The sequence below is a fragment of the Bubalus bubalis genome, chromosome 13, assembly GCF_019923935.1.
Source record: "Bubalus bubalis isolate 160015118507 breed Murrah chromosome 13, NDDB_SH_1, whole genome shotgun sequence".
In the NCBI taxonomy this organism is placed as follows: domain Eukaryota; kingdom Metazoa; phylum Chordata; class Mammalia; order Artiodactyla; family Bovidae; genus Bubalus; species Bubalus bubalis.
The window spans coordinates 53,287,038-53,308,011 of NC_059169.1; the positions used below are offsets into that span (position 1 = coordinate 53,287,038).

At 44.8% G+C, this 20,974-nt stretch overlaps 1 protein-coding gene across 7 annotated transcripts in view; it reads left to right on the forward strand.

Annotated features, from left to right (window-relative positions):
- The window catches only part of PARP4 (poly(ADP-ribose) polymerase family member 4), a 74,728-nt gene that overhangs the window by 30,020 nt on the left and 23,734 nt on the right, over window positions 1-20,974 (forward strand). For 3 of the 7 annotated variants that reach the window (XM_006046086.4, XM_044927275.2, XM_044927276.2), the window contains 11 exons: window positions 1,504-1,668; window positions 3,254-3,300; window positions 3,452-3,530; window positions 8,028-8,165; window positions 11,650-11,845; window positions 12,783-12,850; window positions 13,422-13,609; window positions 15,253-15,352; window positions 17,384-17,554; window positions 17,811-17,891; window positions 19,916-19,996. In XM_006046086.4, coding sequence (XP_006046148.3) covers window positions 1,504-1,668; window positions 3,254-3,300; window positions 3,452-3,530; window positions 8,028-8,165; window positions 11,650-11,845; window positions 12,783-12,850; window positions 13,422-13,609; window positions 15,253-15,352; window positions 17,384-17,554; window positions 17,811-17,891; window positions 19,916-19,996 — 1,314 coding nt within the window. The remainder of the gene's footprint in view (window positions 1-1,503; window positions 1,669-3,253; window positions 3,301-3,451; window positions 3,531-8,027; window positions 8,166-11,649; window positions 11,846-12,782; window positions 12,851-13,421; window positions 13,610-15,252; window positions 15,353-17,383; window positions 17,555-17,810; window positions 17,892-19,915; window positions 19,997-20,974) is intronic. The other 4 variants (XM_025262777.3, XM_025262779.3, XM_025262778.3 and 1 more) reach the window with 3 other exon arrangements.

Genomic DNA, 20,974 nt, shown 5'->3' on the forward strand with positions numbered 1-20,974 from the left:
TAAGATGTTTTAAGTATGCCTTAGGCAGGTGCTGGGCCGCATGCAGCAGCTCCAGCATAGACACATCAGTCATTTGTAAAGACAGGCCACATGCTTCAGACACACCTCTGAGGAGGACTCATCGCCAGAATACTGTCAAAATGTGATGTTTGGAGCAAGCAGTTATTAAAATTACAATAGATTTAAGGGATAAATCTGCAGAATGGGGATTAACAAGAAGAGGTGATTGTTCCACAGGGAGCTCGCTACCCCTGTGCTCAAGTGCTGGATCCCCTGGGGTCCCTATAGGGGCATGGTGCTGTTACACAGGCCCCTAGTGCTCTTTATGCAGGTGAAGGCCCAGCTTGGAATCCCAGTGTTTAAGCGGTGAAGTAACAAGAGAGGTTAGATAAAAAGTTAATGGGAAAACAAAGAGAAAATTTGAGTGCCAAAAGCAAGGCTGGAAACAGTGCCCAGCCTCTGTGGAGAAGGCCTGCAGGAGTTAGACCCCTGTGTCAGGAGGCCCAGGTGCCCTAACCATGGGTCCCCTCTTCCTCTGAGGGATCAAGCTGAAATTCAGTTCACCTGGCTGCCTGGCAGCTCAGCCTTCCCTCAGGTTTGGGACAAGTTAGGATTCTGTAGGGGACCCGGGTGACACGTCATGGGTGACAGCTGGCATCCATCCAGACCCTGTATCGGCAGTGCCACCATACACCTCCAGTGGTGCCTCTCCTGGAAGCCCTGGCCTCCATACCCTTCCCTTGAGGCTGAGCGCTGCTGCCGTGTGATAATCCTGTCTTCATTGTTTATTCCCACCTTGATGTCAAAGATAACAACAATTGACTCCTCAAATCCACATTAATCGTGATATCATACACCCCTAATCTAAGCACACTGAGTTTTCACAGCAGCACTGTTGAGTGAAACAGAGCACAGGCTTGGCCATGTCAGGAGGCATGCAACATGGGTTCAGAGGAAGTGATCCAGCCTCTTTCTGACCTCACTAGGCATGAAGTTGTTTCCTTACACAGTGATTGGCAATACTCACTAAAAGAAAGCAAAGCAATTATTCTGAAAAGTAAGATGATGAATTTTCTAGAAAAGACTTAAATGAGGGCCAAGCTTGGTGTGACAGGCTCCAGCTCTGTAGCCAGCAGGAGTCTGCTGGTATACTGTGTCCGCAGAGAGGCCTTGGGGTTGAGGGGGTGGTCTCCAGGGAGGGGCGGGCAGGCGTCCTGGGCAGAGCCCTGCGGCCACAAAGAGGCCATAGGGTTGCAGCGGGGGTGGGGGGGGTAGTCTCCACTGGAGCAGAGGCCACTGGGTGCAGCCGCTCGGATCCCAGACTGCTGGGGAAGGGCCCTGGGTTCTTCTTCCGCACAACCAGTGCTGGTCTGGAGGCCACGTCCCCTTCTCTGAGGAGGAAGCCGGCAAGTTGTGATCAGACCATTTATGTAACAGGAGGGGATCGCCCAAAGGATAGAGATGCTTCTGAGACACAGGCTAAGTCATGTACTTCCATTTCAGGACATCTTCACCGTCAGTGTTGGGAACTTACCCCCAAAGGCCAAAGTCCTGGTCAAAATCACCTACATCACGGAGCTGAACATCCAGGGTGCCTGCGCGGTCTTCTTCCTGCCGGCCACGGTGGCGCCCTGGCAGCAGGACAGGGCTCTGAGGGAGAACCTTCAGGTCTGTTTGGCGACAGCAGCTTTGTTGTGATTTATGCAGAGGGAAGAAACAGCATCTAAATAACCTAACCTTTGAGTCATAGAATCAATTGTAGTGACATTTAGGGATTTAAACACAATCGTAGTGACATTTAGGGATTTAGACACATGTAACGTCTGCTTTATTGACTATACCAAAGCCTTTGACTGTGTGGATCACAATAAACTGTGGAAAATTCTGAAAGAGATGGGAATACCAGACCACCTGACCTCCCTCTTGAGAAACCTACATGCAGGTCAGGAAGCAACAGTTAGAACTGGACATGGAACAACAGACTGGTTCCAAATAGGAAAAGGAGTACGTCAAGGCTGTATATTGTCACCCTGCGTATTTAACTTCTATGCAGAGTACATCATGAGAAACGCTGGGCTGGAAGAAACACAAGCTGGAATCAAGATTGCCGGGAGAAATATCAATAACCTCAGATATGCAGATGATACCACCCTTATGGCAGAAAGTGAAGAGTAACTAAAAAGCCTCTTGATGAAGGTGAAAGAGCAGAGTGAAAAAGTTGCCTTAAAGCTCAACATTCAGAAAACGAAGATCATGGCATCTGGTCCCATCACTTCATGGGAAATAGATGGGGAAACAGTGGAAACAGTGTCAGACTTTATTTTTCTGGGCTCCAAAATCACTGCAGATGGTGATTGCAGTCATGAAATTAAAAGACACTTACTCCTTGGAAGGAAAGTTATGACCAACCTAGATAGCATATTCAAAAACAGAGACATTACTTTGCCAACTAAGGTCCGTCTAGTCAAGGCAATGGTTTTTCCAGTGGTCATGTATGGATGTGAGAGTTGGACTGTGAAGAAAGCTGAGCACCGAAGAATTGATGCTTTTGAACTGTGGTGTTGGAGAAGACTCTTGAGAGTCCCTTGGACTGCAAGAAGATCCAACCAGTCCATCCTAAAGGAGATCAGTCCTGGGTGTTCATTGGAAGGACTGATGCTGAGGCTGAAACTCCAATACTTTGGCTACCTTATGTGAAGAGTTGACTCACTGGAAAAGACTCTGATGCTGAGAGGGATTGGGGGCAGGAGAAGAATGGGACTACAGAGGATGAGATGGCTGGATGGCATCACCGACTCGATGGATATGAGTTTGGGTGAACTCCGGGAGTTGGTGTTGGACAGGGAGGCCTGGCATGCTGTGATTCATGGGGTCGCCAAGAATCGGACACGACTGAGTGACTGAACTGAACTGAACGTCTGTGAGATGAAGAGAATAAACACAGATATGCTCAATGACATCCTGTTTTTATTCTGTTCAGTCTCTTTAAATTTTATGTTGGTACTGCGTGCTCATTATGAAGAATTTTGATAAGCATAAAGAAAGCCAATAAGCCAAAGAGGAAACTTTAAACCATCCTTAATTCCGTCGCCAGAGACACCACCAAAGCTGCTGTTGCTGCTTTCCATACAGTGTTTAGACTCCCTGCTTTGTGTGCATCTGTATAAATTGTGTACTTGTGTGTGTGTGTGTGGATTCTTGTGGTGAAACTGAGCAGATACTTAGTTGTGCGTATGTATTTTTCTTTTCACAGGATACAGTGGAGAAGATTTGTATAAAGGAAATAGGAACAAAGCAAAGGTTAGTACCTAAAATACAAAAACCTGTCAGTCATTCAGTGAACATTCATTTTATAGCTTAAGTTATCATTAAAAATTACACAGAAGAGCTGCATGTAGTTGGTCAGTAATTGGGATGTTGGACTGAGCCACCTCTCTGTTCACTTCGGTAGCTTTTCTCTGAGCATGTCTATCGAGATGCCACACATGATTGAATTCATCTCCAGTGACACACACGACCTGAGAAAAAAGGTTAGTAGGTCTTTGCTTTCACTTCTTAAGAACTTGTATTTTAACATTAGTTTTCCAAAGCAATACATGCATGTGCTTTAAGTTAAATTACACCAAATTACATCAGCTTATAATCAGGAGCAGCAGCTGGTCCTGCCCCACCCCTCCCCACACCACCGTCCAGGGACAGAGACCGACTTTACATGGTTTAGTTCTTTTCTGGTGGCTTCCAAAGATTTAATTAAATTTTTTACTGCTTGTTCTTGTTTCAGAAGAGCAAACATCTGTTACAGAAGTTATCTTTTTTTTTTTTCCATGTGTGCTTTTGTTTATTTACGTTATGGCCATTATGTGTGTGCACATGTTAAGTCTCTTCAGTCGTGTCCAGCTCTTTGCGACCCTATAGACTATAGCCCACCAGGCCTTGTCTGTCCATGGGATTCTCCAGGCAAGAGTACTGGAGTGGGTTACCGTGCCCTCTTCCAGGGGATCTTTCTGACCCAGGGATTAAGACCCTGCATCTCCTAGGTCTCCAGTATTGACAGGAGGGTTCTTTACCACTAGTACCACCTGGGAAGCTCTTATGGCCATTATATTGAATATAAATTTTTACATTTGTTTTTTTCACTCTACTTTGTATTGTAAATATTTTTGCAAGTATTCAAATTATTCTGAGATACAGCTTTTTATAAGCGACTATCCATTGTGACTATATAAGAATCTATTTATCATTTACCTCTCGTTAAGTTTTTAGGTTCTTATTTTGTGGTTGTTGATTTTAAAAAAGCTCTCCAATGTCTATCTGCTTGTTTTCTCTGGTCTCCATTCCTTCTTGCTGGAGGATCTTTCTCCATCTAGTCTTAAGGCTGCCAGAGGTATCTATTCTCTTTCTGTTATGGCAGATGAAGATGTAACCCACTTGCCCTCCTCTCACCTCAGTGCACATGTTTCTAACCCACTTATTCCAAGAGTTACAGTATGGTTTTTGGTTAAATCAATTTGCTGCTATTATTTAGTCACTAAGTCCTGTCCAACTCTTTGCAACCTTGTAGACTGTAGCGCTCCAGGCTCCTCTGTCCATGGGATTCTCCAGGCAAGAATCTGGAGTGGGTTGCCCTTTTCTCTTCCAGGGGATCTTCTTGACCCAGGGATCAAACCCATGTCTCCTGCTTGGCAGGCAGATTCTTTACAGCTGTGCCATCTGGGAAACCTGGTTAAATGAATAGTAAATGTTTAAGTTATTATGAGTACATAAATGATAATTACACTGAGCCAAGAACTGTATTATGATGGCTTTTTTTCTTTTTACTTCTTTATATTTCTTGGGGGGAAAAGTTGCCGTTTTCTTCGTCTTCTAGTACTGTTTCTTCTCATTTGTTCTAACCTGTCATGTAAAGCCTCTCTGGGGCTGTTTTCGCTGTCTCAGTGAGTCAGCAACTCCTCTTCCCTGACCCTGCCTGCTCCCCTGGGGCTGCTGTCCACGAGGCTTTTCCTCTTTAGTTCCCAACACCTGACAGCACAGTCTCCCTTACAACCCGAACGTCTGAAAACATCCTCTTCTGCGTGCTCCCTTCCTACTGGGTAGGTGATCCCACTCAGAACCTTGAAAAAATTGTCATCCTGCCCCTAGCATTACTTCCGAGAGATTAAACCTTTTTATCCCCTGTTCTTGATAGGCAGTTGTTTTGTTTTTGAGCCCTGAAAGAATTTCATGTCTTCTCTTTATCCCTGATGTTCTGAAAGTTCATCAGAACCTGACATTCATTCATCATATATGTAATTCCTGGCCTTTAGTTCTGGGGGATCTTCTTATATTTTAATGCACAAGTGTCCATCTCCCCTTCACCTCTCAGTGACTCTTAGTCAGACGTCCCTGAAATGAGCCCCTTGTTTTCTTACATTTTCTCTCCTGTTGTCCGTTTCCTTGTCCTTTCATCCTGCTTTCTGGGTGATTTTCTCAGTTGTAAGTTCCAGCCATTTTATTTAAATTTTAATTCTCTCTTTTTTTTTTGGCAACAGCTCTTTTCTGTTCTGTAAGTATTCTCTTTTTTTCTGGCTTTTTGCTCAGTTGGCCTCCATTTTCATGTTAAAGGCTTTTCCTCCAGCATCTGGGTGGCCTCTCTCTGTTTGTCCTCAGAAGTCAGTTACATGCTGTGTGGTAAGTGGGGCGAGTGGGCCCCAGGCCCCCGGGGCTCGAGGCTGGTGGCAGCTGGTTCGCTGGTGTGGGGATGGATCTCTTGTGTGTTTTTACCCTTGTGCGGTTGTGCAGAGTACCTCCAGGGTGTTCACAGGTATGACTGGGGTGCCAGCCTTCACTTCACTGCCGTCTGTGTCTATACTTCGTTATACTTAGGACTCCCGAGTCTGGACTCTACTTGGTTAAATTTCTCTAAGTAATAAATCTTCAGTTTCCATTAGTGAGAAAACAGGTGCCAGCTGCTTGCTACCAAGGGCAGGGAGGGGACCTGGGCTAACAGCTCAGGGCATGATCCGCTCTCCGGTGCCTCCGAGGGGTCCTTCCCAGGGAGGTGCAGGCCCTGAGCCCACAGCTCACGGCTGCCCCCCCATGGGGCTCGGGCAGTGGCCTCCTCTCCTCTGGCTGAATCACTTAACACAGCTCTGTCAGTTCTCCATCTTCTTATTGAAATTTGCGGGCATCTTCTCTGCTTTTATCTTTGTTCCCATTTTCAATGTCTTTATGCCCTTTTTATTGTAGGGAGTTTTGGGATCTTGCTAGGGAATAGAGTTGACTGTGTGCTCAGTCGTGTCTGACTCTTTGCGACCCCATGGACAGTAGCCTGTTAGGCTCTTCTGTCCATGGGATTCTCCAGGCAACAATACTGAAGTGGGCTGCCGTTCCCTTCTCCAGGGGATTTTCCTGACCCAGAGATTGAAGCTGTGTCACTTGCATCTCCTGCATTAGCAGGAAGCTTCTTTACCACTACACCACCTGGGAAGCAAGGGAATAAAGTTAAACACATGTAAATAATACATCCTTAACAAAGAACCTCTTGGCATCAGAGCTTTTGCTGTGTAACAAACAATCCCAACATTTTGTGGATTAAAACAATAAGCATTTGTTGTTTTCTCAAGCTTTCCTCCTGTTGCTGGGGACAGGATGGGCTGGGACAGGTGGCTGGTGGCCTGGTGTCAGCCAGGGTGCTGGCCCTGGTCTCTAACCTGCCATAGGTTAGCTCAGAGCTCAGCACAGCAGAGGAGGGCAGCCCGTTCCACAAACACAGCACAAGCCCCTGCCTGCATTCCATCTGCCAGTGTCCCCTTGGCCACAGCACATTCAAGGGCAGAAAAATGGGCACGACCTCCTGAGAGGAGGAGCTGGAGATTTTTACTACAGAGGGCAGGCCCAGAAATCTACCACGCTGCCTTTGTCACTTAAAGCCTCCCCTCTGTATTTTCAGAAGGTATTTTATACTTATAAAAATACTATTTTACAATAAAGGCATAATTCTAAAATTCCCGTTGGGTTTTCTGTTTTACTATTCTGTGTTGTAATTATCTTCTGCATCCAGATAACAGTATACACAGACCAGTCACCTTTGGGTCCAGGGTCTGAGACTGTCTCCAGGGGGTTGAGTTTGCTTGTGTGTATCCACCGTAGATGGAGAAGGAAACGGCAATCCACTCCAGTATTCTTGCCTGGAAAATTCCATGGATAGAAAAGCCTGGCGGGTTACAGTCCATGGGGTTGTCAAGAGTTGACCACAGCTGAGCGACTGAGCACATGTACCTTAGAACCAAGAGGATAAAAACATGATCTGGTGAATGGATAGGAAAGCTGTGGTACATATACACAATGGAGTATTACTCAGCCATTAAAAAGGATACATTTGAATCAGTTCTAATGAGGTGGATGAACCTGGAGCCTATTATACAGAGTGAAGTAAGCCAGAAAGAAAAACACCAATACAGTATACTAATGCATATATATGGAATTTAGAAAGACGGTAACTATAACCCTGTATGTGAGACGGCAAAAGAGACACAGATGTATAGAACAGTCTTTTGGACTCTATGGGAGAGGGCGAGGGTGGGATGATTTGGGAGAATGGCATTGAAACATGGATAATATCGTATGTGAAACGAATCGCCAGTCCAAGTACGATGCAGGATACAGGATGCTCGGGGCTGGTACACTGGGATGACCCAGAGGGATGGTATGGGGAGGGAGGTGAGAGGGGGGTTCAGGATGGGGAACACATGTACACCCGTGGCGGATTCATGTTGATGTATGGCAAAACCAATACAATATTGTAAAGTAATTAGCCTCCAATTAAAATAAATAAATTTATATTAAAAAATAATAAATGAATTTTATTCTTGTTTAAAAAAAAAAACATGATCTTGGTCACACTTGTAAAACCTACAGTTCACAATTTGGGGATCTGTTGACACATTGTTGATTTTTAATAGAGTTATGTAAATCATGCATGGATTTGCTACTTGATAGTATGGTGTAATTCACTTATTTACTTTGTTCTCACGGTTGTTTGTTTGCAGAGAACAGACTGCAAAGCTGTGATTAGTACTGTGGAAGGCAGCTCCTTAGACAGCAATGGATTTTCTCTCCTCATTGGTTTGGTTGATGTGTATCTCCCAAGAATGTGGGTTGAAAAGCATCCAGAAAAAGAAAGCGAGGTATACTCATTCTTACTTAGAAGTAGGAGATACTGTTGAAAAAGGATTTTAGGATAGATCATTTAAATTTGGAAATGATTGATAGTCTTGAAAAGCTAGCGTTACATAAAGAGCTCTCACCACCCCAAGATTTTACAATTAAAAATATTCGTGATAGAGGAGATTCCCTGGCAGTCTAGTGTTTCCACAGCAGAGGTTTCAGGTTCAATCCTTGGTTGGGATCCCCGCATGTGAGAGGCACAACCAAAAAATACTTACGACATCAAGAATGAAAAATTTTTGTGGTTTCAAGCAAAGCCCCCATGTGGCATATTTCCCATAAAAATTGTCATTTTTACCTTTGTTGTTTAGTAGCTAAGTTGGGTCTGACTCTTTTGCGACCCTATGGACCGTAGCCCACCAGGCTCCTCCATCCATGGGATTTTCCAGGCAAGAGCACTGGAGCTGGCTGCCATTTTCTTCCTCAGGGGATCTTCCCAAACTAGGGATCGAACCCAAGTCTCTTGTGTCTCCTGCATTAGCGGGCAGATTCCTTACCACTGCACCACCTGGGAAGCAATTTTTACCTTAATAGTGTTCCTTGCTCAGTTGTGTCTGACTCTTTACGACCCCTTGGACTGTAGCCAGCCAGGGTCCTCTGTCCATGAGATTCTCCAGGTAAGAATACTGGAGTGGGTTGCCATTCCCTCCTTCTCCAGGGAATCTTCCTGACCCAGGGATCAAACTCAGGTCTCTGGATAAAGGCAGATTCTTTATTGTCTGAGTCACCAGGGAAGCCCTAACTTTTTTTTTTTACCTTAATCCCTACCAGAAAGAAAACGTGCCTTCATATATTACATTGGTTAGTCTGTATACTTTTTACAGCTTTTAAAACATTGATACTGTAAAAAGATAGAAAATTATTTACGGCTGTTAGACCATATTATGTGGCTGTTATAATCTCTTCTAATTAAAATAAAAATTGAGAGCAACATCAGCAAGATGGTCAAATAAGACATCCTTTGCATGTACCCCAAACAAATGGGCAACAGGTTCATGAAAAGATGTTCAGCATCACTAATCATCGAGGAAATGCAAATGAAGACCTGTGGTATCACTTCACACCCGTTAGAACGACTGTTTTCAAAAAGACAAGTATTGGCAAGGAAGTGGAAGAGAGGGAACGCTCAGACATTGTTTATGGGAATGTAATCCAGTGTAGCCACTATGGGGAACAGTGTGAAGGATCCTCAAAAAATAGAACTACTAGGACTTCCCTGATGGTCCAGTGGTTAAGAATCTACCTGCCAGTGCAGGAGACACAGGTTTGATTCCTGGTCTGGGAAGATCCCACATGCTGCAGAGCAGCTAAACTCATGCCCCACAAATACTGAACCTGTGCTGTAGAGCCTGGGAGCCGCAACTCCTGATGCCCAAATGCCCTGGAGCCCATCTCTGCAATGAGAAGCCCGAGCACCACAACTAGAGGGTAGAGCCTGCTCACCACAGCCAGAGAAAGCCGAGTGCAGCAACCAAGATCCAGCACAGCCAAAAATAAATAGTAAATAAAATAAACATTAAAACATAGAACTACTGTATAACCCTGCAATCCCACATCTTGGTATATTTCAAAGGAAATGAAATTGCTGTCTCAAATACTCACACCCTAGTGTTCATTGCTGCATTATTTATAATAAGACATGGAAACAACCTAAGTGTCCTTTGATGGATGAATGCATAAAGAAAATTAAATATATACACATATGTGTAACATGTGCAACACATATGTAATATATGTTACCTACACATATAGTAGAATATTACTCAAACATAAAAAATAAGGAAATCTTGCCATTTGCAACAACACAGATAGACCTTGAGAGTATCATGCTAAGTGAAACAAGTCAGACAGAAAAATACAATTACTGTATAATCTCATTTACATGTGGTGTCTAGAAAAAGCTGGGCTCACAGAAACAGAGGGTAGAATGGTGGTGGTTACCAGGGCTCAAGGGTGGGGGAGTAGAAGTAAGGTGGTGTTGGTACGAGGATACTAATGTCTAGGTATAAAACAAATAATTTCTGGGGATCAAATATGTAGGATGATGACTGTAGTTAGGCATACTGTGTTGTGTATCTGAAGGTTGCTAAGAGGCTAAATCTTAGATGTTCTTGCTAGCTAACCTTATTGTGGTAGTCATTTCACAGTACTGTGTGCTAAATGATTGCACTGTAAATCTTGAACTTACACAATGCTGTATGTAAGTAGTGTCCAGTAAATCTGGAGGAAAGTTTTAATGGAAACTAATAGTAGTTCTATTTTGAGTGTTGGTTGGTTATAAGATAAAAGGTCAGTGTGTGCATTTCAGTCATCACACACCACAGTGCCAGAGACTGGGACATATTCATTATTCATTCATCCTGAAGACACTTTTGATATCACAGCAATGCTCAGATATTAATTCTGTATTAGTTCTGAACTTCTCAGGGGTTTATGAGGTTCACGTTGGGAACCCCAGCTCTAACATTCTGCTTTTTGTTTGATCTCCTATAGGCCATCTCATTTTTTAATAAATCTTATTCTTTTTGTTTTTATAGTATTATTTTGCCTGATTAGAAAGTTTTCAGATTTTACAAGTAAATCTTTTCCAATAAAAATTACACATTTATGCCAGATGTTGCAAATCCTAGGTACATGTGTATCTTGTTTGTACCTTAGAGGGTTTTGTGAGATACTGCTGCTGCTGCTAAGTCAGTTTGGTCATGTCCGACTCTGTGCGACCCCATAGACGTCAGCCTACCATGCTCCCCTGCCCCTGGGATTCTCCAGGCAAGAACACTGCAGTGGGTTGCCATTTCCTTCTCCAGTGCATGAAAGTGAAAAGTAAAAGTGAAGTCGCTCAGTCGTGTCCAACTCTTAGCGACCCCATGGACTGCAGCCTACCAGACTCCTCCATCTGTGGGATTTTCCAGGCAAGAGTACAATTGGAGTGGGGTGCCATTGCCTTTACTAGGTGTGTACAAACTCAAGGGTCTTTGAATTGCGACAGCTGAGTGTGGTTTAAAGGGACAGGGTAAATTGCTGAACCCTGTAAGTAGCAAGAATTAGTACCTTTTCATTCATCTTGCCTGTGACGTAGGTTGTTGTACACTTGCTATGCTCCTGATGAAGTGCACACTCCTATGTACATTAGTGTGGGGTGTATCTCCCTTCTGGAGGCTTAGAGGATTTTTTTTTTTTTTTGCCAGCCATACCCCTTGACAAGTGGCACATTCCCATGAGGCTCTGAGAAGTAGTGAGAAACCATGGGCCTGAGCCCACAGAGCCTTATTGTTTAGGTTGGTGACTCAGTGCTTTATAACTGTCCCAACTATGAGTCCATCGTTTAGAAAAGCTGTGGCGTGGGTTTTAGAGTGAAGTTCTGGGTCTCTGGGTGCATGTAAATAACCAGATGAACTCAAGTGATAAGAAGCACCAGCCTAGCTCCTGTTTTTCTCCCTTTAGGCCTGCATGCTTGTGTTTCAACCAAATCTTGGTATTACCGTCCCTGACGAAGCTGAGAGGAGTGAAGTGATTATTTGTCTTGATTGCTCCAATTCCATGGAGGGCAAGACATTCCTGCAAGCCAAGCAGATTGCCTTGCACGCACTGTCCTGTGTGGGAAAGGAGCAGAAGGTGAACGTCATCAAGTTCGGCACAAGTGAGTGCTCCGCCCTGTACCTCCTCCAGAGCTTCAGCACGTCAATGGGAAGGGGTGACTGTAACCTGTCTGTGGAGTGAGAGGCAGCACAGCGAGGTTCAAGAGCAAGAACTCTGGAGCCAGGTCCCCAGCTTGAATCCCAGCTCTGCACCTGAGCCCTGGATGTGGCCTTGGGCAGCTTACTGGAACTTGGTTCTCTCATCTGTAACAGGAGAGAAAGAGTCCCTCCTCATAGTGCTGTGGTGAGGGTTGAGCTCATGTATTTAAAGGACTTTAAACAATGCCTATCATATAGAGAACGCCAGATGAGTATTACTATTGTTATTGTTACCAGTTGAACTGAGTGTGAGACCCTTGGTCTGATGAGTTCGAGGGTCCAAGGATCAGGACAGAACCTCTGAAATCAGCACAGTGGTAGAGGAGCTGTAAGGAACAGTCTCAGGAGGCACCAGACAAGCCCCACTGAAGAAAGGACTGTCCCCTTCAGGTGGGGTCCAGGGGCCTCTCAGCCCCTTGGAAGGAGCAGCGTGGGGTGTGGGGACAGCCACACCCTGCTGATTATTTACTGTGCCGTTTGGTGGAAGAGGCAGCCCCTTCACGAAGGAGGAAGGAGCCAGGGTCTGCTGCTGCTGGTGGGGAGAGGTCAGATGAGCAGGGACATGCTGAGGGCCGGAGGGCGGCGTGGCCTGCTGCCTGGGCTGTCCCAATGTCCTGTGTCTTCCTCTGCACGTAGTTGGCTGAGGAGCAGACTCCTCATGCACAGCCTGACCCAGGTCGTTTTTGCTCAGTAAAGTGTGTCATTTGAATGCAGTGGAATTTTTTAAAGGAATGCTGTGGTGAATTTTTTTAATGTATTAAAATTACCAACCATTATTATTGTTAGTGGTCAAAAAGTGAATATTTAATGGCAACATCTTACGCCAGTCTTATCACACAGGTTACAAGGAATTATTTTCATATCCTAAGTGCATCACGAGCAATAAGAGGCCCACAGAGTTCATCATGGTGAGTACCAGTAGCTGCCTTTGTCCTCTGTCTTCTCTCCGTCAGGCTTCAGTGGTACTGCCAGTCTCTCCAAGAAGCCCTAGTCCTTCCATTTCTGTATGCGGATGGGCTCTTTTAGTTCATTAATAAAAGTGACATGAACTCATTAAGAAAATGGAAAATTAAAAAAGGAAGAAAAAATCGTTCACAGTCCCACCATCTGAATACAATCAGCATTAACAGCTTTGAATGTTTTGCTCTGTCCCCTTTCTTTCTTTCTTTTTTTAAATTGAGCAAACTAGGAATGACCAATTGTGTCCTCGGTCCAGACTAGCTGGCAATCCCAGGGGCGTTTTGATGTAATAGTTCTTTGAAAACCATAAAGAAACAAAGAAACGCCAACTAATGATATTATGGGTACTGTGTGACATGAAATAAACTAAAAGGATAGTTGTTCCACAAATGAATCATTAAGAAAGAATTTCCTTTCGGTGACAATAACCCTCACTAAGGGGTGTGCTTCAGTAAGTGATTACAGTTGGTGGTGAAGACACCCCAAAAGAAGTAAATGATTTTGCTTCATTTCCTCCAGTCTGCTACACCTACCATGGGAAACACAGATTTCTGGAAGACACTTCGATACTTAAGTTTGCTGTACCCTTCCCACGTGTTACGGAACATCCTCCTCATATCCGACGGGCACCTCCAGAACGAGAGCCTGACCTTGCAGTTCGTAAGAAAAAGCGTGCCACACACCAGGCTGTTCTCCTGTGGAGTCGGGTGAGCACAGGCCGGCCGGTCCCACAGGGAAAGTCAGCAGGGAGCTGCTTGGTGCAGAGGGGCCAGCTCTGGGCTCTTGGCCCCGGCCGCTGCCTGGGTCTCAGAGCCTGAGCAGCCGCAGGTTAGCCGTGACTGTGGGGGGGGCACCTTTACCCTCTTCTGTGAAGTGGAGATGACAGTGGGTCTAATAGGCTTATCTGAAAATCTCGTGAACTTGTATACATGGAAACAGCCAGCAAGCTCCACTTCAGTGTTGGAGACTGTTACTTGAATAATTGAGCCTAACCTGGCAGGCCGGGCACACCCAGGGCTGATGGTCACCCCACCCCCAGCTGCTCTGTCCCTTCCCTGCACCCCTCTGACTGCTGCCATTTTCTCACTGGCATTTGCTCACCCTGCTGTGTACAGGAATCTTTCTCTAGAGAAGCTAAAACCCACGACTGTTGGGGTTCACTCCCTCCCCATTTATAGTTAATGTTTTTGCATTGAATTGAGGATTATGGTGTAAAAATAAGGAAGACCGCGGAGAGCAGGGGCCATGCTGGCATTTGCACACAGCATGCCTGACCCTGCCCCCCTGCCCTCCCTCACTGTGAGGTCACTGTCCTGGCCAGTGGGCATCAGCCTCCCTGGGCAGGACGTCCCGCTGCACAGGCGGGGGTTAGGAGGGATGTCCAGGGCTCTCCTACCCATAGTCATAGAGCAAAGGGAGCAGATCATGACTGGAGGGGGAGGTGACCCTGAGCTTGGACACAGTTTGTCCAGTTTTTAATGTTTTTCTATGGGTTTCTTCTTCATTTTATATGTACACATTCGTGTTCACATGCTAACCACATTTCGTGAGTCTCCAGGAGCAGAGACTGTTTATCCCGCCTGTTTAACAAGTGGTCCTCTCAGGCTCACATGGCAACCTCACTAACCCGTAAAAGCTGTAAATACATATAGACTCTGTCTTGAGGATTTTCTAATCAATGTTGTAATCAAATCAGTTAGTTTTTATCACCAAAGACATACCCACGTTATCAATAGGCTGAAGTATATTTCCAAAATATCTTTCTCAAACTCTTTTTCTGAAAAAATTATCGATCACTTGTCTAATACTTCAGGAGGAACTTCTCTAACAAAGTACTCTTGATTAGTTGTAGAATAATTGAGAGAAATGTAACAGAACATTGTCAATTAAATATCAAAGATTACATTTGCCGGAATGAGAGTTACTTCCTAGTTCTTTGTCATCTAAATGTGGACCAGATTTTAAGACACAGGCTTGGTTAACCCTTCTGTCAGCCTTGACTTTAGAATCAGCTGATGGCAGCTTTGACATTCATTGAGAGTGGGTCCCAGTCACCATCCCTGTCACAAATACTCCGGAGGTTTCTCAGAATCATCTCCTCCCTCCTCCAGTGAATCAGAAGCCAGAAATTTATGCTTTTTCTCTTGTGAAAGAGACATGAGTCTTCTGGTATGTGGGAACTTGGGTTACCCAGACCTGCAGATGTTTCCTACTTTCTGGCCTAAGTTTTATATCTGCCTTCAGCTGCAGAACATAATGTGTCTTCCACTGAGTCCTAAGCTGTGTCAGTATTCACTACGTGTACTTCAACATGTTTCTAAAATTCCGTTAAAACGTGAAATGTTATCAGTTCTACAGCAAATCGTCATGTCTTACGGACTCTGTCCCACTATGGCGCTGGAGTATTTGAGTATTTTAACTCAAAATCCAAACATAGCTGGAAAAAACAGGTATGTGTCTCAAACATCTTATTTCAGTCTTATGTTTAAATGTGGAAATCTTATCTTCTTAGAAATCTAGTGACAGTAACTTTTGTGTTTTCATCAATGGAAAAGAGAGCTAGAAAAAGGCAAAAAGGTACCCAAAGCGTATGCAACCCACCCTTAGTTACCCTTAGCCTTCCCCCCCACCCTTAGTTACTGCTAGGCTTGCACAGAAAACACTCCACTGGGGCGTTCTTCTAGCTAACTTTTTTTTTTCCAATTTATGTATTATTGCATGGATACAAGCCTTAACCCTGGTTCTGACAACATGAATTCCTCTTCCCATCTCTAACCACTGATTACTATAAACCTCGGCATACTGTTTATTTTAGCCACATGGAGCTTGGCCATTTATTCTATCTTGTCATCTGGATGAGCTTCAGATTCAAAACACACACTAACCAGAGCTCTGCAGGCAGTTGTAGCTAGTGGTTTGATTTCTGCTTTATATAATGTCATGGGTTGGTTTTTAAAAGTGAAATATTACACGTTTTTTTTGCTCAGATTAATTTTTTATTGTGGCAAAATATACATAAACTTTACCATTTTCAGGTGTACAATTCAGGGTTATTAAGTGAACTCACAGTATTGTGTAGCCATCACCATGATCTAGCTCCAGAACATTTCCATCATCCCAAACAGGAAGTCTATCCCTAATTTTTTTCTTTTTTTGGCTGTGCCATGTGGCATGTAGCAATCCTAGTTCCCTGACCAGGGATCAAACCTGTGCCTTTGCAGTGAAAGCACTGAGTCTCAACCACTGGGAACCCAGGGAAACCCCCTACCCCTGGTTAAACAATGACTCCTCGCCCCTGCTCCCCCAACCCCTGGCACCCACCCTCTTCTGTCTTTGTAAATTTAGCTCCTCTAGGAACCTCATATCAGTGGAATCCAGCAATGTTTGTCTTTTTGTGCCTGGCTTATTTCATTTGGCATAGTGTCTTTGAGGTCCATTCATGTTGTAGTATATGTCAGAATTTTGTACCTTTTTAAGGCTGAAAAATATTCCATTAAATGTATACACCACATTTTGTGTATCCATTTATTGTCACTAGACCCTGGGGTTGTTTCTGCCTTTTGAATGTGAATCATACTGACCTGATGATTGGTGTACAGGCATGTGTTGGAGGCTCTAATATCAGTACCCAGAAGTGGGATTGCTAAATCATGTGGTAACTGCACTTCGTGTTTTAAGAGCTGCCATTCTGCGGAGAAGGCAGTGGCACCCCACTCCAGTACTTCTGCCTGGAAAATCCCATGGACGGAGAAGCCTGGTAGGCTGCAGTCCATGGGGTCGCTGAGGGTCGGACACAACTGAGCGACTTCACTTTCACTTTTCACTTTCCTGCATTGGAGAAGGAAATGGCAACCCACTCCAGTATTCTTGCCTGGAGAATCCCAGGGACGGGGGAGCCTGGTGGGCTGCCGTCTATGGGGTCGCACAGAGTCGGACACGACTGAAACGACTTTGCAGCAGCAGCAAACTGTTGTTCACTGGCATTTTACATTCCCACTAGCAGTGTGCCAAGGTTCCAGTTTATTCCACATCTGCATCAACACTTAATTTTCACACTTTTTGATTTTATATAGCCCTCCCAATGGATGTGAATTTGTATCTAATTAAGGTTTTGATTTGCATTTCCCTAGTAACAACATCTTTTCATGTGCTGATTGGCCATTAGCATATCTTCTTTGGAGAAATGCCTATTCAAGTCCTTTGTAGGGTTAATTTTTATAACTGGAATCTACTGCACGACAAAGTTGTTTATTGGTAATTAATTAATAGAATAATTCTAAGATGGTTTGTGAATTTAAATTGTGTGCTAGTGCTATTATTAAAAATTCAACTTAGAATCCTTTTGGAAATGTACCCAGTAGCAGGAAGGAGGGAAAAAAGCTACAATTCCCAAAGGACAGAATGTAAAGTCATTTTTAAGTGTTAGGTAACTATTTTCTGAATGTAACACTGAAAGAGAAATAACTCCTCTTGATAAATAGATAGAAGCCCAGATGGATAGGCTGAGTTCTCCCAGTTGCCACTCGGTCTCCGTCAAATGGCAGCAGCTGAGCACGGACACGCCCGCGCCCCTGCAGGCCCCCGCCCAGGTGCAGTCCCTGTTCCACAGCGAGCGACTCCTTGTCTACGGGCTCACTCCTCACTGTACACAGGTGAGGAGCACGCAGGAGTTTTATTATGGGAACAGCAATGTGTTTTGCTAATAACTTTCTTTTTCTCTTTTCTTCCCTTTCCTTTACCCCCAAGTCATAGTATGCTACACAGTTTTCCTAGAATCACAGTGGTTGGTTAACCAAGGGCACTGGGGAGCCTCTTAATTCCCATTAAAATCACTGAAAGAATCACTGTTGAACTAACCAGGACATTATGAAGTAGAAAAACTATAAGGAATTTTTTTTCCCATTTCAGGCAACTCTACATGCACTGATTCAAGAGAGAGAGTATTCTGCAGTGGTGTCAACTACTGAACTTCAGAAGATAACTGGAACGGTGAGATTAAAAACGTAAACTGTGCACTCACTGTTTTTGAAAATTAAAATAATTCTGTATTTTCGTATTTAATGCACCACGTCCTTCCTGCATTGTTTTCTGTGTTGACATCTTAGCACCTGATGTGATGTGGAGGGTTGTCATCTCCACAAGCGAGGACACTGACCATCAGTTTCTAGGGCAGCAGCTCTTCATCCGGGGTCTTGAGTCCAGGAGTATCCACAGGGGCATCAGTGGGCATAAATAACTGCAGTTAAACCTGGTGTTTTGTGAATGAAACCTTTAAAGGTGGTTATCAAAGATGTGCATGTCTTCTTACAAGTTCAGTGTACCTGCAGTGCCTGGTCCTTGCCACTTATTTTAGAATACTGAGTATAACTGTACTGGATGATGAGTAAAACATTGTATATTGAGGATGTGTTTTTGTTTTTTCTATTTTTGGATTAAAAGCAAATGAATTTGTAGTATTTGCATTAGTACCAAATCTGCTATAGTTAGATCTGGAAAATTCCTAACCTGTCTGTGTTGTATGCCTGGAGAATTCCATGGACAGAGGAGCCCAGTGAGCTACAGTCCATGGGGTCGAAAAGAGTCAGACACGACTGAGGCAGTAACTGCTACTACTATTCATAGGAGTATTTATATAACCAGAGAACCATTCCTTATTTATATCTATATAACCAGACATTGCTGTGGCTCAGTGGTAAAGAATCCACCTGCCAATGCGGAGGACGCAGGTTTGATCCCTGGGTCGGGAAGATCCCCTGGAGAAGGAAATGGCAACCCACTCCAGTATTCTTGCCTGGGAAATCCCATGGACAGAGGAACCCAGCAGGCTACAATCCACGAGGTCACAAAAGAGTTGGACATGACTTAGTGACTAAACAACAACAACAACAACAAAACTAAAATCAAGCTTTCATTTTGGCATTGAATGAAAACACTTAACTTATTCCTTGCCAATGACTTATGTATAGAATTTAAGGGTATCTTTGTATTGTCTGAAAAACTGAATCTCAGTGGGATGTTACCTGGGAGCAGGTCATTTTCCATAAAGTCACAATTTTTATAGTTGTCCTTCCACTGTGAATTGTGGCCTTACCAGTAAAAAATGGCGGGAGTTGGAATTGTCACTGATGGGAGACGTTGTCTTTTGAGTCCTGTTGTTTCAGCCATTTGAGGAAAGGGTGGTACCCTGGCCCTTGACTTCCTGGTGCTCTGTCTGTGGCCCCTTCAGAGTGGAGATCACAGTCAGGCCTCACAGCCCTGGGCTGGCTCTTCCAGTAGAGCAGTTCACATGTGTATAGAAAATGCCAACTATAGGGACAGAATGGAGACGAATGGGTGCCAGGACTGAAGGTGACTGCACAGCGACACGACGCGAGGTTTTAATTGGGAAGAAATCCCCTCCTCTGTGTTTCAGTGGTGCTCACACACCGTCTGTATGCATGTATACTCAGTCACTTCAGTCGTGTCTGAATCTTTGTGACCCCATGGACTGTAACCCACCAGGCTCCTCTGTCCATGGGATTCTCCAAGCAAGAATACTGGAGTGGGTTGCCATGCCCTCCTCCCAAGGATCTTCTCAACCCAGTGATCAAACCCTGATCTTCTGCATTGCAGGCAGATTCTTTTCAGCTGAGCCACCAGGGAAGCCCCCACATACAGTCTGTGAAAGTGAAAGTCGCTCAGTCATGTCCGACTCTTTGCGACCCCATGGACTATACAGTCCGTGGAATTCTCCAGGCCAGAATGCTGGAGTGGTAGCATTCCATTTCTCCAGGGGATCTTCCCAGGGGATCTTTCCAACCCAGGGATCAAACCCAGGTCTCTCACATTGCAGGCGGATTCTTTGCCAGCTGAACCACCAGGGAAGCCCACACAGCATCTACATTAGTTAAAACTCATCAACCTGCACACCTAAAGGGGGCGAATTTCATTGTATGCAAATGCATCTCAATTATTTAAATAATTTCCTATGTATGACATGAATTAGAATCTTTTTTCCTTTGGTGCCTGAACAGATGATTCACAAGCTGGCAGCGCGAGCTCTGATAAGAGATTATGAAGATGGCATTCTCCACGAAAATGAAGTGAATCACGAGGTTTGCTTTTTCATGTGAAAGCCATTGTCTCTTTTTCTTGGCCTTTCTTGAGTTGCTTTATCCGTGGAAATGTGAATGAGGATCAGCAGATGGAAAGGAACCCCTGTCGTCATTGCGTGTTTTCCATGCCGGGGTGCACGGTGCCCCATAGTTACTTGATTTAGTTTTTAGTTAGCTCATTGAATGAATTATTGACAGAACAAAGGAGACTCAGACACCTCCCTCAGTGCCTGTAAAGACACCACCTAGGTGCTTGTGTGTTGTAGGGTGAATATCTCCATCTGTGATGAAAAGGCCGGGTCTGGGGGGCTGAGCCGCCTGGGGAGCTCAGCAGAGCCAAGCCCACCTTGCCCCCCCATCACTGAGCCACTGAGGCCCTGGCAGGGGACTCCCTCTGCTACCCCATACCCAGATGACTGCTGTCAAATGATGGCTGGAACATTAGCGCTCAGCGCACTCCTCCCCAGGCAGTTGGTTCCCTCAGAGGTCAGCACCCTCCTTCTCACCCTCAGGTCAGCAGCCTTGGTCCTGCTTTGCTCAGGGTCCTTTTCCATCTGAGGGCAGCTGACCAGCCACACTGGCAGACCAGCCTGGACCAGTCTCTCTATCTCCTGACACCCCTGGGCTCCTCATCTTTACAGTGAGAGACAGACTCAGTGTGACAGGTCTTGGCAGCTCAGCAGCCTTGACCTTGAGGGCTCCTTATAAACACACCACAAGCCACAAGAAGCTCATGAATATGAATTGCTGTTTCTGTACTTTAGCCTCTCGTTGAGCCCATTTTTTGCAGGAAATGGCAGGTTAGCCACTTGAGATACTTAGGCAGAGCCATCAACTCAATGTTGCGTTGGAAATCCTAGTTATAAAATTGCTGCTAAGTCACTTCAGTCGTGTCCGACTCTGTGTGACCCCATAGATGGCAGCCCACCAGGCTCCCCTGTCCCTGGGATTCTCCAGGCAATAACACTGGAGTGGGTT